Genomic DNA, 15,771 nt, shown 5'->3' with positions numbered 1-15,771 from the left:
AGCATGGGGGTGAGTAGAAAATGAAGGCTAATCATGTTTTGGGTGTACTATTCCTTTAAGGCAATAATTGTGCAGGGCAGCAAAATGGCAATTACTGAGGGCAGCTGATGCTTGTTTTTTTTTGTATATTTTACAAGCCTTTCATCTACAGTTGTGTATTTTTTGTGAATTTATGTTAAATTTGAAATAGGTTTGTATTGATTACAGGTATTTTGCAGACTTAAAAGTGGGGTGGGTGGGATTGCTGCTGGGGATCTGTCTCCTTAGAATTCAGTCTGGTTCCACAGGTGCCTGCTAATGACCCTCATTATTAAATCGAGGTGTGCTAAAGTAGGAACATATCTACAATAATGAGGACATTGGCCATTGAGGACCAAAGCATGACATTTGCCAAAGGGAATAGAAAAATGTTACAATAAGAAAAAGTGGGCGTGGGCCTTGAGTTAGCTCTTTCTTTTAGCAGATCTTCTGAAGAAATAAAAGTTGTATGAGAGGCAGTACAGCATCCCTGTGTGCGTCTCTTCAGCTCTCCTGTTGTATTAGTATGACCCTGCCTCAGGAGCAGCAGAGGCAGCAGCAGCGGGGCGAGCGATAAAGAAACGATGCGTCGTGCAAATCTAAGACCGTCTGCTTATGGTTTCATGGGCCTGCAGGAATAACACTCAGAAAAATGCTTCAGCTCAGCAGTTTGTCTGCGTTACATGTCCATATCTACCCTATGTGTGTTTGTGAATTGCTGCATGCCTCACATACGCTGGTCATGTGTCTCTGGAGTTCCATCTACTTCTAAACGTCAGATTTCTCCCTCAGGTGGGACGGGTTAAGGCCCACTCCTGTCTTTATTATTAGCCCTGTATGCATGTCCCGCCATCCTGTCTTGAACCCCTCCCTTCCTGCTTTCCATATTGGGTCTTATCTAAGCCGTGGTGCTACCAGACAGGACAGGCCACTGGCTGATAGCGATTGTTTATCCCACGGTGCGAAATTGCTGATCTGTCGTCTGCTTTTCCCTGACAGCGAGATGCTCATCTCTCTCTCTCTCCTCCCTCAGATACAGATATTGGCACCTATCAGTACTACGATAAAGGAGAGCCAGGTAAATAGTGTTTATATTGGATGTGTGTTTGCGTTCCAGATAAGTTGCATGTGTCTTGTTTTTGGAATGCATGTGATTTCCCTATATATAAAGAAGAGCTTTGCGCTGCCTGCTGACACCCAGATTATTGGTCCAGCACGATTCAGAGTCTTACAGCCCCTAACCACACATACACATGTACACACAAAGGCTATTAGTGTGTAGGATTTACACCCTAAAACCTTATATACACATGCACATACCACACACACAGATTATGAGGTCTCTGCGGTTCTATCTTTTACACTCCCTGTGTTCCTGTTGACCCTGGGGTCCTGACATACGGCGATAGGAAAACTAAACTGTTGACTTTCTCCTAGATCTCATAGCAAGAAGCCCCATGCGGTCCAGCCTCATTTTACCCCGAGGCCCGGAGGTTTTTCTTGTAATCAGGAAGCGCTAAGATCGTCACCCTGCAGCACTGCAGCAGAAACATGCTCTATATCTTTTTTTTCTCCTTGCTAAATAAATGATACATCTAGAAAATATAGCATCCCTAGTGTCTTTCTGTCCATATGCCACACCTTGAAAACTTAGTTTAAAGAAGAAAATTAGGTGTTTTATTTCAGTTATTCACAGTGTAACTTTGTCATCTAGTCTCTATGAGCACAGTAAAGTATTATCAGCATGTATTTACTGTTAATCGTGATGATTGTGGCATGCAAATAATGAAAAATCAAAATGAATCTTTGATTAATGCCTACATATGGCCAGTGACAAGTTCCTCAAAGAGCATAAGCCACTAAAAGATGAAGCTAATGGAGCTGTGGGTGTTAAGATTGGTGTGTCTGCACTTGTAAATAGAAAGTTAGGTGGAAGGATAAAGTGTGGTTAAAAAAAAAAAGGGCTCACAGAAATCACCTACAATATTTTAGAGAGCTTAATGCTTTATTCTTCTGACAAGCTCTATGGAGATTTCCCCCCTACAAGTCCTATGGTACTAAAATCTGCTTCTGTCACCCTGGTGGTGAGGAAGAAAAATGGCTTCCTGAGCAGCTGGTGGTCTCCTACATCTGCATCCATTTGTTCTAGTTGCGTTTAAAAGCCTTTTTATTGGTCTTATGTTAAATATATGTTTAATAAAAATAATTAGGAGATTTTTCTTTAGCTTAAAGCAATAATCTTCAAGTTTAAAGAAATAAAAACCTAAAATATCACAGTTGGTGTAAAGAATCACTATTAAATAAGTTTTGAATGTCGGTATTGAAGGTTAACTCTTTAGCGATATTCTAGTTTATAAGGATCTACCTGCCTTTGTAACTTCCACTGTGTGCTTCCACCTTTTATTGTAATCTTTCTAAAAATGTTTTAATACTTTATTGGAGACTTTAGCTTCTTAACTGTTCTTTTTTTCCAAATAAAAGAAAGATGGCTACAAGAAAAAATAAAATAAATGTAAGAACTAGAAAAATCTCTCTCCAGCAGATGTTTCGAGTGATTATTCTTTTTCTGAAATCTTTTTTTTTAAGACAAGCAAGATTAGAAAGCTTTCCATTCATGATTATTTACTGTTATTCAGTAAATACCCCTGGTCAATCTCCCACCTGAGCTGTGCATCTATGCAGCTCCTGCAGTTACTCTGGGCTGCTGTACACTTTCTATTTTTACTGAAGTGAGATTAGACTGAAAAACTGAACACTGTGTTTGTTCAGGATTATCTTTATGTTGGGATGTCCGAGTTGAAAGGGCTTCCTACAAATGCCTGCCACACTTTTCAGATTTTATTAATACAGAAAGATCAAAAACATAGATCCTTTAATGCAGTACTTTATGTTAAGACTGTCATATAAAATCTCAAATAAATCATGTTGGTGATCGCACCCTATAGTGATTTTAGTTCATCTCCAGGCCAGATTTTTGGCCCATTTTTGCACAGCCAATAATAATCCCAGCTTATTTCTAATTCCGAGGCTTGGAAAAATAGTCTATGATGCTCATGATTTTTATTATTCATATGCTCCTTTGTGTTAGTTGATTACATCAATCCCAATAAAACACATTTTAATTAGTATTTCTAATGGGACAAAATGTGGCTGAATACCAGGACAGAACCCAATAGGGATGCCTTATTATACTGTGTAGGAATCTTAATAAATACTGCTTCCATAGACCTCGATTGCTTTGCCTCTTCCCGTTGCTTCTGATTTAATTCAGAGGTCCTGAAAGGACAAAATAAAAGGAAAACTGTTCTAACGGGGATGCCTCTTTAGGAGTAATTTTTCAGTTTATTTAATAAATATTCATAGATATTTATCGAGTAGTCCTCATGTGAATTTTACAAAAACCTGAACCAAATAACAAGTTTTGTTTATTAACCGTTTGTTCAATTTTTTCACTGTCCTGACTGTAGAAAACAGGTTAAAGGGATTTGTTTTGTTTTTTTTGTTCATTTTTCTAATAAAGCTGAGTAAATGTAATAGTAGTGTTAAAGCAAAATAGAAACTTTCTAGTCTTTATATAGACTTTATTTATATATATATTTTCATTTTCCTTCTGTATATATATATATATATATATACACACATAATGTATAGTTCTTATATATTTCATATTATCGGGAGATATTGATTGATTCCGCGACTCTGCATTGTCCCTCCAGTCTTTGATTAATTTCTTTCTCTTTTTTTCATTAATTAGTCTTTAGGGATTTTTTTCACTCTGCATGCAGTTAGTCCCCCTTCCTCGTCACAGGCCTCATCCTAGAGGCTGCCTTCTCTTTTCATTCCACTCCTCAGTGGAAGGACGGTGCTTTTCCTCCCAAATCCTTTCATTTGGAGGATTACTAAAGTGTAGCTTGATATCATAGTGAAGGAGGAGGGAGGAGAAGCAGACCAGGGAAGCAAAATCCCAACCCAGAATCATCATAACCCTCATACAGCAGCGTTATAGTTATAATCAAGGTTTTTGGGGCTGATTTCACTTTTAGCGCTAACTTACTGAGAGGTTGCATTTTAATGACAGCTGACTCTATTAAATGAAAAAAAAAGGCATGTTTACATAGCCGGACTGTTCAAACCAGTATAGGGGAGAAAATCACTTGTTACAAAATGTTTAGGTTTACAGGTGCTGGAAATCTTTGATTTTATTTTGTCCTGATGTTTGTTTTTATTGGATAAAAATACTTAAAACAGTTTAGAAGATTAACATATTGACTTTTGCAACAGGTTTTTACACGAATCCTAGTTTATCATGCAATCTTACACAGTAAGCTAAAATAAAACTGTATTCTCTTATAATTTAATATAACATAGCATTATAGGACTAGGTCCTTTAATTGTGGGATTCAATCTTTCTCCCTTCCAGGATTGCTTTTTATGTAATGGATACAGTAGACATGTACCAATCGGGTATTGGCTCTGATATTTATTGATATGCTATATCAGAGGAATGATGCTGTCATTTCATTTTTTTTTTTTTTTTTTACATATCAAACACAGCATTACAGTAAACTAATTACCTTAATTTCCTGGTTAGAAAGTGGATTGTGTCATCAACACAATCCACTTTCTAACAGGACCTTCTTCTTGGGAGTCTAGTTAAATCTTATTGTAAATTTAATGACATATTTTGTTCTGGATAATTTCCCTTTATAGAACCAAGCAGCAGAAGGAGAATCTGAGGAGGCAACATGTTGATCTTATTCTAAGCTTCAGCTTTGAGCCAAACATAAAGCAGCATCCTGTCAGTGGTCACAGTGCTTATCCTGTCCACTGACCTCCACTAGAGGGAGACCTAGGCTCATTAGAGCTGCTCTGGGGGGGTCCCCAGCTGCCAGTGCCCCTCCACCCCCCCTGTTCATCCAGCCCCAGAGCAGGTGCCCATGTCTGGGCCTGTCTGGCCCTTCACCCCCTTATCTGATTAATACTACTAATCCTGGAGGTGTCCCTGCCTGCCAGAGAGGCCGGCCACCAGGCTGTCCACTTTCACGCTCGGGGCAGCCAGACCAGGGCTTCCACTTTGCCAGCGTTGTCCCCCGTTAAAACTGAGGGGCTTGTTGGAGCCACATCTTAGCCTTCTGTTTTTATTTAGCTGCACCGTAAAGAAAAGCCAGTTTTTTAAGTATCCAATCAGCTAATGTGGCCTCTGTCTTCCTCCTCCAGCCAATCCCCTGGAGCATCACTACTACAATGAGAAACTCCACTTCTGTGAGGGTAAGTTTACAAAGCAGGGAATCAAAAATGAGCCGTTTAACCACATATGCATGGGCTCTGATGGAGTGACCAGTCGGCAGTCGTCCTCTGCGTGCTCTTCTCTCCCGTCTCTGCTCCTCACCCAGTTGTAAAATACAAACAGCCTTATCAGAACACAAACACTCTTCCTCCTGCCCTCACCTCCCTCTCCTCTCTCCTGCCCCCCCATCCTCCACACCCTCATTTGCATGCATCTGTTTACGTCCAACTCATTCTAAATAGAGCACTCTCCTCCCTAATCATTCATTTCTGTAAAGATGAAATGAGAGACTGTAAAATAAACAGATAAGAGCCTGATTGCAGCAGCAACGCTTCCTTTCCTCCTGATTTTCATTTACTTATTTTTGGATGTGCATTGACAGAGGCTGCTGCTCAAATTCAATTAACAGGGTTGTTTTTTTTTTCTATATGCTTCCTTCTGTGTGTTGAACCTCCAGAGATGGGATCGGTGGGGAATAGAGGGCTTGGAAATTAAATGAAAGGGCAGCACTTGGGTTACAAACTCAAAATGAAATTGGCTGCAGCCTTTGCATTCTTCTATTCGAGTCTCAGTGACATTCTTAACCAATCAAAACTGAAATTAACAAAGCAGCAGTTTCTCTAATTGACTCTTTTCCTCTTAATAGAATTTTCCTGTTTCTGCTTGTTTGAAAATCACGTAAATGTTCCAGATCATCAAACTAAATGTTGAATCAAACCAGTAGAAGCTAAGTAAATAGAAAAAAAATGGTTTTCAAGAGATGATTTATTGGATTTATTGACATATGTGGGGAGAGTCAATCCTCTGAATATTTGATTAGTGCCGTCCTTAACCTCTTAACTGTGCCGTTCTGGATCACTGCTGCTATGAAGTGCCTCAGACAACTGGAATGGAGGCTTTAACATCTCTATCAGAGATTTGGCTCCACTATTCCTACAAAAACATGGTTTAATTCAACCACAGGGGAGGAGTTTGCAGTCTGAGCTCTCTGTTTAAGGTGGCGCCACAGAATCTCCATTTGACTTTGACTAGGCCGATCTGATGCTGGTTGATTTAAGCCCTTCAGAGGCTGATTATTATTATTTTTTTTGTGGGATTAAGTTTGAGCTGAAGGATAATTAGACGTTTCATTTAATCAGCCCCTCACTATTACACTACCACCACCTTGTTTCACCATTGGTGTCATGTTCCTCATCTGAAGGAGAGATAAACACCAGAGAAAAGCAGATACTGTTTTTTTTTAAAGTTGATGATATGTAGGCTACTACTAATTTATTATTATTGTGCCATTTATATTATTTTATAATAAAAATGGCACAAATTTTAATTTAAACAAAATTAACATATCAAACTAAATATGAACAATAGATAGAAAATGGAGGAAGTGGTTTACTTGATCACAAGGCCTGGCTGATGAATGCTCCAATGAATCTGTGAACGGATGCCGATCCAACACAAAAAAAAATGCTAATGTCGACCAAAAATGGAAATTATCAAAATATTATTTAGCAACTTTGAAACATCCTTTGTATTTTTCTGGTCAGCTGTGCGTGTTTTTTGTTGTTTATTTGAGCTGGATTAATTTTGTCAGAGAGGTTGAGTTCATCTAAAGTGATTTCTTGATTTACATGTTTGGACATTTTTAGGGCAGGTTGTGAGGGGTGTTATAAACTCACTTTATTAAAATGATTTGGTTGATTACTATATAGAAGCAAGCTGCTTTGGAGAGACGTTTTCCTTTAATAAAAGAAATGAATATTTGAAAATAGTATCTTATATTTACTACGATCATGTTTAATTCCTTATATTTGCATGAAGGAAAAGTAAATTGAATTACTACTCAGTAATTTCTCATCAACCAGTTTTTGCCATGTTTACTCTTGAATAACGTATTAATTATTCTAGATTTTATAATTTAGGGATCATTAATTTTGTTAGAATGATCAGTTAAATTAATCTTTTTTCCTCTTTCATATTTATAATCCTAATAAAATAACTGACATAGCTACTTTGAATATGCTGCTTTGATTCATAACACCACATTAGAGATGCACTGATTAGTATCCATATCGGTCCCAATATTGAAGTAAAAGTGAGAATCCGTGTCAGCAATAATGTTCCTGTCCATAGTGGCTGATCTATTCATTGTACTTCTATAATGAATTTAAGTTGTAATCTCATTCCAGCAGATAAGTTTACCCCTCTATAAACACCTGTTGTTGATTTAAAGGTGATAATTTAACTTTTTGAGGTCAGTTTTGTTCTGTACAATTTGCCAAATTGTTGCTATGACCGCCAACATTTAATTCACCTGTTCAAAAGAAAAGCAGCAACCACTGCCTGTCTTCTAAATCTCTTTGTTACCTCAACAGTTTAATCAAAGCTCGTCCTCATTTTCCTTCTTTTTTTTGACTTAAATCTAAAAAGATGGTCATTTCTGAGCTCTGTCATGGAGCTGCTAGGACCTGGAGACACCTGGGCTCCGACTCAAATGAATTCAACCTAATGTTCCTATTGGTAGAGAATTCATTCTTGACAACTTTGGCATCATGATCAGACGTAAATATGTAAATATTGGGTGGCCTCCCAAAAATGCATTACAGATATTATTTATATTATATTATTCAATTTTTTTCATTAAACTTAATACAGAGATTCTGTGGACATATTTATTTTTAAATACAGCAAATTTGAACTTTTACATTTAAATATTTTTCTCAGTATGGAATTTTAACATGATTTGTGTTTTTATTACCTTATATATCAAGTTGTTTTTTGTGCATTCATGCATATACCTGCTTGTAGAGAAGAGCTAATGACAGCTCTTTAAAAAGATCAGCTGTATTTTTGATAACAACAAAGTAAACAGAGCTTTGGTCTAGGAAAAGTTTTGGAATCTGCAGATTCAAATTCAGAATCAAACCAGAAGTGACAAAATGTGGATTGGTGCATCCCCGATTCAGTCTAGACTAAACCTATGGTAAAGGTATTTTGAAAGTCTAAAACTGCATCCACCTTTTCTTGCAGTAGCATAATAATCAGATGATGAGAGCGTTAAAAAAAGAAAAATAAAATCAGACCTTTTTTTTTTTTTTTTTTTTGACAACAGAACAGAGGCAGCAAACCGTCCAGCTGGGTTTGTTGCGAAAAGAACTTCAAGTACAGAGGAGGATCTGTGATGCTGTGGGCTTGTTCTTTTTCAGAGGTCCTAGGAACTGTGTATGCAAAACAAACACTGTAACACAGTTCCCAGGACCTGTGTTACAGTGTTCGCAAAACAAACACCTGAAGATTAGAAATACAACTTGCCAGTCAACAGCAGAATGAATATTGTAATCTGACAGCTTTAGCAACACAAACATGTTTAGCCAGACATCAAATCAGCCTTCTTCTATGGTCACAGTCTTCAGACCTTGAACTCTAAATAAAACAAGTTGCATACGTCTAAGGTTATGTTCTACCAAAAAAAAAAAAATGTTTCTTTTACTCTCTTTTTCATGATTTTTTATAGAAGCACTTTTGTTACTTCTTTTTTTATATATTCGGGCAAGTTGCCGTTTGTTTTTATTACATTGACGTTAATTTTTGCCATAAGTATATCCATATTTTTTGAATGTTACAAAGCTAATAAGTTTTTGTCCCGGATTCCTATAAAAATATTGGATTGAAATTTTGATTTTCAAAATTTCATTTTGAGTGTCCTATTAATGGTTAAACAAAAAATACTTTAAGGTAAATTTGAGAACTTTGTTTCCAAACTGTCTCACAATTAAGCGCTTTATCATTTAAAAAGTGCACATAAACATCTGAAACCTGTATTTGTCTCTAATATAAAACTTAAAAATCAGTTCAAAAGAACCAGAAATGCAGCAAAGCTTTACTTTATAACTATCTTGGTAAATAAAGAAGCATGTTAATGAACTAAAGAAGAGCTATATCTGTATTTATTAAAGGGTTTTTAACCCTATAGGCTTCACTACCTCTACCTTTTCTTTCCACATCACCTTTATCACTGTTTTAATGCATGAATTGCTCCCAGGTTATTCAATTCTTTCCGGTTTTGTTCCCACGGACTCCCATGGGTGTTGTTTTCAAGACTATTCCTTTCTTTGCCGTGTTTAAATGTTTAGCCTCATGATCTCTTGACTCTCCCGTTTGTTTTTTGTTTTTGCCCCCCCCTCCGTAGCTCGAGGCTATCCGTGGACCCCCAGGAACCGCCGACCAGAAAAGCTGCGCGACTCGCTGAAGGAGTTGGAGGTAACCTCACCCCACCTCATTACTCCACCATCCCTATCCCGCTTCTTCCTCCCTCTGGGGACTTTTACCGTTTTCCCTTTCCGAAACGGCTGATTGATTAACAAATAGGGGCATTCTCTGTCTGCTCTCCCTCGGCCTTCACTCTCCCTGTCGCCCCCGTTTGTTCTCGTCTCCCCCTTCCCCTCTCTCATCACCTCTCTTTCGGCTAGGTTCTGTCATCGAACGGGATATTTGAGGGGCAGCGGACCCCCCCTTTCCTCCTCCCTCCTTCTCTTCCACCTCTGTCCCTGACTCCTTCCTCATTCACCTCCTTCTCCTACTTGTGTCAGTACAGACCTAGCTTTGTTTGCTGGAACCTGTCTGTGGCTGTTATATACACACACACATGCACACACACTCTACAACCCCAACCACCTCCCTCCTCTCACCCGTAACCATTGTCTGAAAGCAGAAACACCCAGCACACCTCCTCTCTCTCCTCCCATCCAATCAGCCCAGCTGGGTCTGGAATGCTGCAGGAATGACTGACCTTACACTCTCACACAGTGGTTACCTGCATCCGTTTCCAAGTCTCCCCCCCCTCCCCTCTGAGAGCAGGAACTGCAGGAGTGACCACCTGTTGGGACAAGTGTCCACTGTCACAAACGGAGTCCCTTTTCAACCTACTGCACTCTCTGCCTCTCACTTTTTCTCCCTTTTTGCCCATTCAGGAGCTGTTGCAGAGCAACACCTGCGTTCACACCAGATGGAGAAACAAGTACTGCTGCCAGGTACACACCCTTCCCCAGCTCAACACCCACTGGGTTCAAGCAGACACACACCAACCTGTTAATGCGGAGCGTGTTGGTCAAAGAGCTGGACTATAGGGTGAAATCACTGCTAAGATCATTGTTAGCTCATTATGTAGGTGAGCTATAAGGTTCTGGTAGAAAGAGTGTTTTTAACATTAACACGTAAAGGAACACCATACTAAATAGATCCGTATTAGCTGGTAAAACTGACTAGATTTCTGTTTTTCTTTCTATTTTCATTTTTAAGTGTATTTTCTATCAATTCTATTTGTTTTAATATATTCAACTTTTAGCCACAGCGATTTTAATGAATGCAACAAAACCTATTCTACTTGGTACCTTTTTGTGGGGTTACACAAAAGAAAGAATCTTAAATCTTATACGTTCTTATATTTATATTTTCTTATATCTGTTCTTGGGCTGAAAAAATAAGATTAATCGATTATTGAAGTAATCGTTGACTAATTTATTAATTGATTATTTGTTAAGTGGAGTTTAGAGACTCTAAAAGATGCTTGTAGCTGACAGAGCGACCCACTTAGAGCAGCAATTACACCAAGATTGTAAAAAAATATATATACAAACATTTTGCATTTAAGATAAAAAAACGAATAAAAAACTCATCGAGTGGAAAAGTTTGAGTTTCACCTGATTTAATTTCTTCTTTAAAGAATCTTTGGCTATCCGATTATTTATAATTTCATCCAAAAATAATCAACAGATTAATTGATTTGCAAAATAATCGTTAGTTGCAGCCTTAATCTGTACGTATATCTTATATTTTGTCACATAACACGGATTTTTACAGTTTTATTTGAATTTTATGTGATTGAACAGCACAAGAGTATTTTTTTTTTATGTTGCTGATAGAAAATTGAAATGTGTGTCATGCATTTGTATTCAGCCCCCATTAAACCAAGAACTTGAACAACCATATTTTGCTCATACACAGTTAGACTATTAGGGTCTGTCAGGTTCTTCAGGACAATTTTTCTTGTAAATATTCTTCCTCTAAAGCTGCCTAAGCATATTTAGATCCTTTGTTGAATAAATAACCAACATGGAAAGTGTTGTTTCTTAGACAGGATGGTCTTCAGTCAGAGGCTTCAGCTATAACACAGACCACTACAGAAGATCCTTCCTGCCATCACCTGTGAAAACATCTGATTTGGATCAATTATTATTAAACTAAGTAGCTTTTTCTACAAACAAGTCGAATTAGGTGCTGTGAACTTTGACTAGGCCGTTATAAAACATGAATATGCTGTTTTCTAAAGAAGAAGTTCCCAAACTTTTGCCCTTCTGACCCTTTAAAAATGGTACTAGAGTTGACTCATGATCCAAACTAGAGGTTGAGCATAAAAAACAATCCAACATCAATTAGCTACAGGTATAAAACAATACAAAAACAGCATCAACATCTTTGTTTAAGTGATGCTTTTATATCTTTATGTCAACAATGGGTGGTGAGGTTGCTTACAGACCCAAATGCAGACATCAGGTGGCAGAGGTGAGTCTTGAAGGTTTATTCAGTAAACTGAGGCAAAATCCAAAGAACAAAAATACCAAGAACCAAAAAACTTCAGGGGAAAACCAGAGATGAGGAAACAACAAACGACAACAAGGAACCAGCACTGAGTGACTGTAGAGGTGGAGTATTTAAGGGGCACAGAACAAAGGACGGACTAATGAGCTGAATAAGGAGCAGGTGTGAGTGGAATTAATTAAAAAGAAGCCAGGGGGGCAACAGAGAGTAAGTAAAGACTGCTTGAATATAATGGAAAATAAATGAAAGAACAGAAACAGAAAACTAAAAACTCAGAGTCCCAAATGGGGAGAACCATAACACTTTAAGCCCTTTAGCTTGAATATTTATTGTTTAGCTTAATTTCTGTTATGGATTTGAAGGCCATATACTGGACCCTGAGTGGGGTCATGACCTTTGGGAATCGATGTTGAAAAGCCTTCTGTTGAGACCCTGTTATGTTTCACTCTGGGGCCTGTGGGTTATATATAGTGTGCAATATTATGTTTCACCACATATAACATTTGTTATGTGCAGGAAAGTGCAAATTTTATTTTATTTATTCACGTCTTGCTGATGTTGTTTTATAACATTTCCTGGGTTTGTAATACTTCACCTATGTGATGTTTTTCACTGGTTTTCATGATGCTGTTTGGTCCCTAATGTGCTCTAATGAACCTCTTAGACCTTCACACAGTAGCTGCATTAATTCTGGTATTAAACTACAGACTGTATTGGCTGCACATGCAACTGCTATTGGCATTTGGTTACATGATTCTACATAGGAAGAAATAACATCAGTGAGTAGAAACCCATGCCTCTCTTTAGTTGTAAAAGGAAAAAAATCTTTCTTTTTATTCCTTAGTTTGTTTGTTTTTTGCTCTTATTCGTGTTTGTTGGCCACATTAAACCTACTGTAATTCAAACACCAACTAATAAGCATGTGGAAAACATCAAGTTTTATCAGTTATTTTCCAAAGTACTGTATCTCTTTCAATAAGAGAACCACAGGCATAAATAAAGCTTTAAAAGGTTTGGATAAAAACAGTCTTAAGTCTAAACTTTTTTTGCGATGCAAGTTTTTTGTAGTGTTGAAATTGTCACAGAACATTTAAAAATGCAGCAACACTGCAAACAAGGTCCATCTAATTAACTTTTACAATCTTAGATGTAGCCAAGCAATCTTTGTGATCTTGTTTTGAGACTTATATACTAAAAACGGCAGATTCTATTTGATTAGTTATCTTCTTTGGAGCAGATTGTACTCAAAATAAGTGTGATAATCTGCGAATGCTGTAAGACAATATCACTTCTCGGAACCATAATAAAAGTATTCATAACAAGACGTTTTACTGAGTGAAATTGTCTCACTGCGCTGGCAGATATTGCACTCATTTGGAGAGGTGGCAAGTAAGGAAGTACAAATACTTAGTTACCTTACTTAAGTAGAAATTCGGGTTATCTATACTGGAATTATTATTTTTGGACTTGTTTTGTTTGTTTTTTTTAAGCTCATTTTGGTTTTAGCCTGTTGGTATTTCAAACAAAAATCATCAAAATAATTAGTTTCCTCCAGACAATTAATTTCTTTGTGGTTGAACTCACTGCACCAACTTGTTGTTCCCCACATACCACAATAAAGAGTTTTTCAAGATGATGCAAAATTAAATTTAAAATGTCCCTTTAATAGGTTAGTGAAGTAAAGCAGCTGTCCTTTTTTTTCGTTTCTTTTATACTTAACGTATTTTTTCAAATCTTAGTTTTACACTTTTACTTGAGTAAAAAGCTTATGTTGACACTCTAACGTTTACAAAAGTGTTTTTAAAAATTATAGTTTATAATTCTACTTGAGTATTAATTTGGACACCTCTGCTTATTTGGAGTTGTATCGTCTCAAAGGTAGATTAATAATCTAGCAGAATCAGCTTTTTGCTGAGTATATCAATCCCAAAACATTTAAGAAAATGCTTTTTGGGACATTATTAGATTTTAAAACTTGATAAGATATATAGTTTTTGCAATGTAAACGTAGCAGAGTGGGGTTAAAAAAAGGGGACCATGAAATCTGAAGCTATTTGCATCAGGATACTACAGGAAATTCATGATGTGTTCAAAACAACTTGTTAAAATATCCATTGTGGTTCATAAAAGTCTAAGTTTTAACCTTTTTATTACCAACACTATTAAATGAATGTTTCATTTTATTTCAGTTTCTTTATTTTATTCTCTTTTTTTCCATCAATAAAAGCTGCCTACACACCTAAAAGCCCTAAATGTATGTGATATACTGTATGCAGATGATGCTGAGCAATGCGGTGCTGGTGACGGTCACCCTAAAAGGACCTCAGCTCGATCAGGTGTGCATAGACCGAACCTTAGTGGGTCGACTTCCTGCCAACACTGTGACTGATGGTGAGTTTCACAATAAAACATTTCAATCACAAGAGACCTCATGTGTTTTCCACCATTAAGCAGCTTACTGGTGTGGCAGGTGCATGATAACATATGAAACACAAAATTCCCAGAGGGATTTAAATAATGTTACTCCAGGTTTTAGCTTCAAACATGTGATTGTCTTCATTCTTTTAAGTTTTCTTTAACAAACCATTGTTTTTCAAACAAATTCTCCATTTAGGCATGATGATATGTGCAGTTGTGTAATAATATGATGGATTAAAGCAGTTATAATATATGATTTTACACAGAAAGCAATTAAGAGCTTTAGATCAGCCACTGGGAAAAAAATAAATCATTTGGTTAGATAAAACTATTATTGCTTCCACTATTTTCACCTGTTTCTGGTAAAAGATTAGTACCACATATAAAAAATGACAAATCAATGTCTGGCTCTGCACACAATTCATCTAGAATTACATTTAGCTACAAGATAATGATGACCTGAGTTTGCTAATATGACAGTTATATGGCAGTCTATTATATATAATTGACTGAAGAATGATAACGATGCTTGGTTTTTCTAGTTTTCTGTTGTGCACATTAATCATTAAAAAATAGGTTTCACACTCTCCAAAGAATGCTAAACAGAAAATACATTTAGAAAATAATCTATTGCCCAGAGTATGGAATTCAGCTTCTTTCACTCAAACAAACCATTTCCATGCAGCTCTTAGCTTCTTCCTCACTTCAGTCTCTGGAAAGTTCCCCACAAAATATACATGCTTCTGTTTAACCACATCAGTGATTAATTACTCGGTTTTTTATCAGCATAATCTATCTACCTAACAGGCAGAAACCTTACAACGATCATCTCTGTTAAATTAGTATTTGCAAACAAAAAAATGGTTTTGTCTTATTTTTTGGGCGTTTTGCTTCTTCTACTATTTTGTCTGTTTCTGTTTAACGATGAGATCCTGATTTCTTCAATTCATCCAAAGTTCCTCTCATTAACTGTCTTATCTTAATCAATCCCAAAGCATTTTGAGCTTAATATGGGGCTTTAGTCACATTCAAAACGATACATGTCACAATACTTGGGTCACCATACAATATCCCGATATTGCAATATCACTAAATACGGTATTATGTTATTTTTCCCAACAATCACAATTACATGTTTAGATGAAAAACCAAGTGTTGTTTATGTTCATCAGACGATATTGATCATTTAGTTATTTTTGGCATTCATGTTGTTTGTTAGTCAGTCTACATCTTCCACTGTGTCTGCCTCAACTACAGATATGGTGCTGCGCCGCACAGCTAAAGGGCTCCACAGCACCATCTTTCATAGCGCATTTTTCCCTCATTGTTTTAGGTAAAATTTTGTTTTTAAAATCGATACCAGGAACTGAAAATTCGATATTATATCGGGCAGCTGAAAATCATGATATGTCCCAAAAATGATTTTTAAAATGATCTCTTTAATTGAAATTATA

At 36.9% G+C, this 15,771-nt stretch overlaps 1 protein-coding gene across 1 annotated transcript in view; it reads left to right on the top strand.

Moving 5' to 3' along the window:
- The window catches only part of wdpcp (WD repeat containing planar cell polarity effector), a 125,236-nt gene that overhangs the window by 43,401 nt on the left and 66,064 nt on the right, over nt 1-15,771 (top strand). The window contains exons 3-7 of the mRNA XM_015389425.1: nt 1,052-1,096; nt 5,236-5,286; nt 9,492-9,562; nt 10,273-10,332; nt 14,176-14,290. Of these exons, the coding sequence (XP_015244911.1) occupies nt 1,052-1,096; nt 5,236-5,286; nt 9,492-9,562; nt 10,273-10,332; nt 14,176-14,290 (342 nt within the window). The remainder of the gene's footprint in view (nt 1-1,051; nt 1,097-5,235; nt 5,287-9,491; nt 9,563-10,272; nt 10,333-14,175; nt 14,291-15,771) is intronic.

The sequence above is a fragment of the Cyprinodon variegatus genome, unplaced genomic scaffold (genome assembly GCF_000732505.1).
Source record: "Cyprinodon variegatus isolate N-32 unplaced genomic scaffold, C_variegatus-1.0 Scaffold458, whole genome shotgun sequence".
NCBI classification, from domain to species: Eukaryota; Metazoa; Chordata; class Actinopteri; order Cyprinodontiformes; family Cyprinodontidae; genus Cyprinodon; species Cyprinodon variegatus.
The sequence above is the reverse complement of the archived record's forward strand: the minus strand, read 5'-3'. Positions and strand labels throughout refer to the sequence as shown.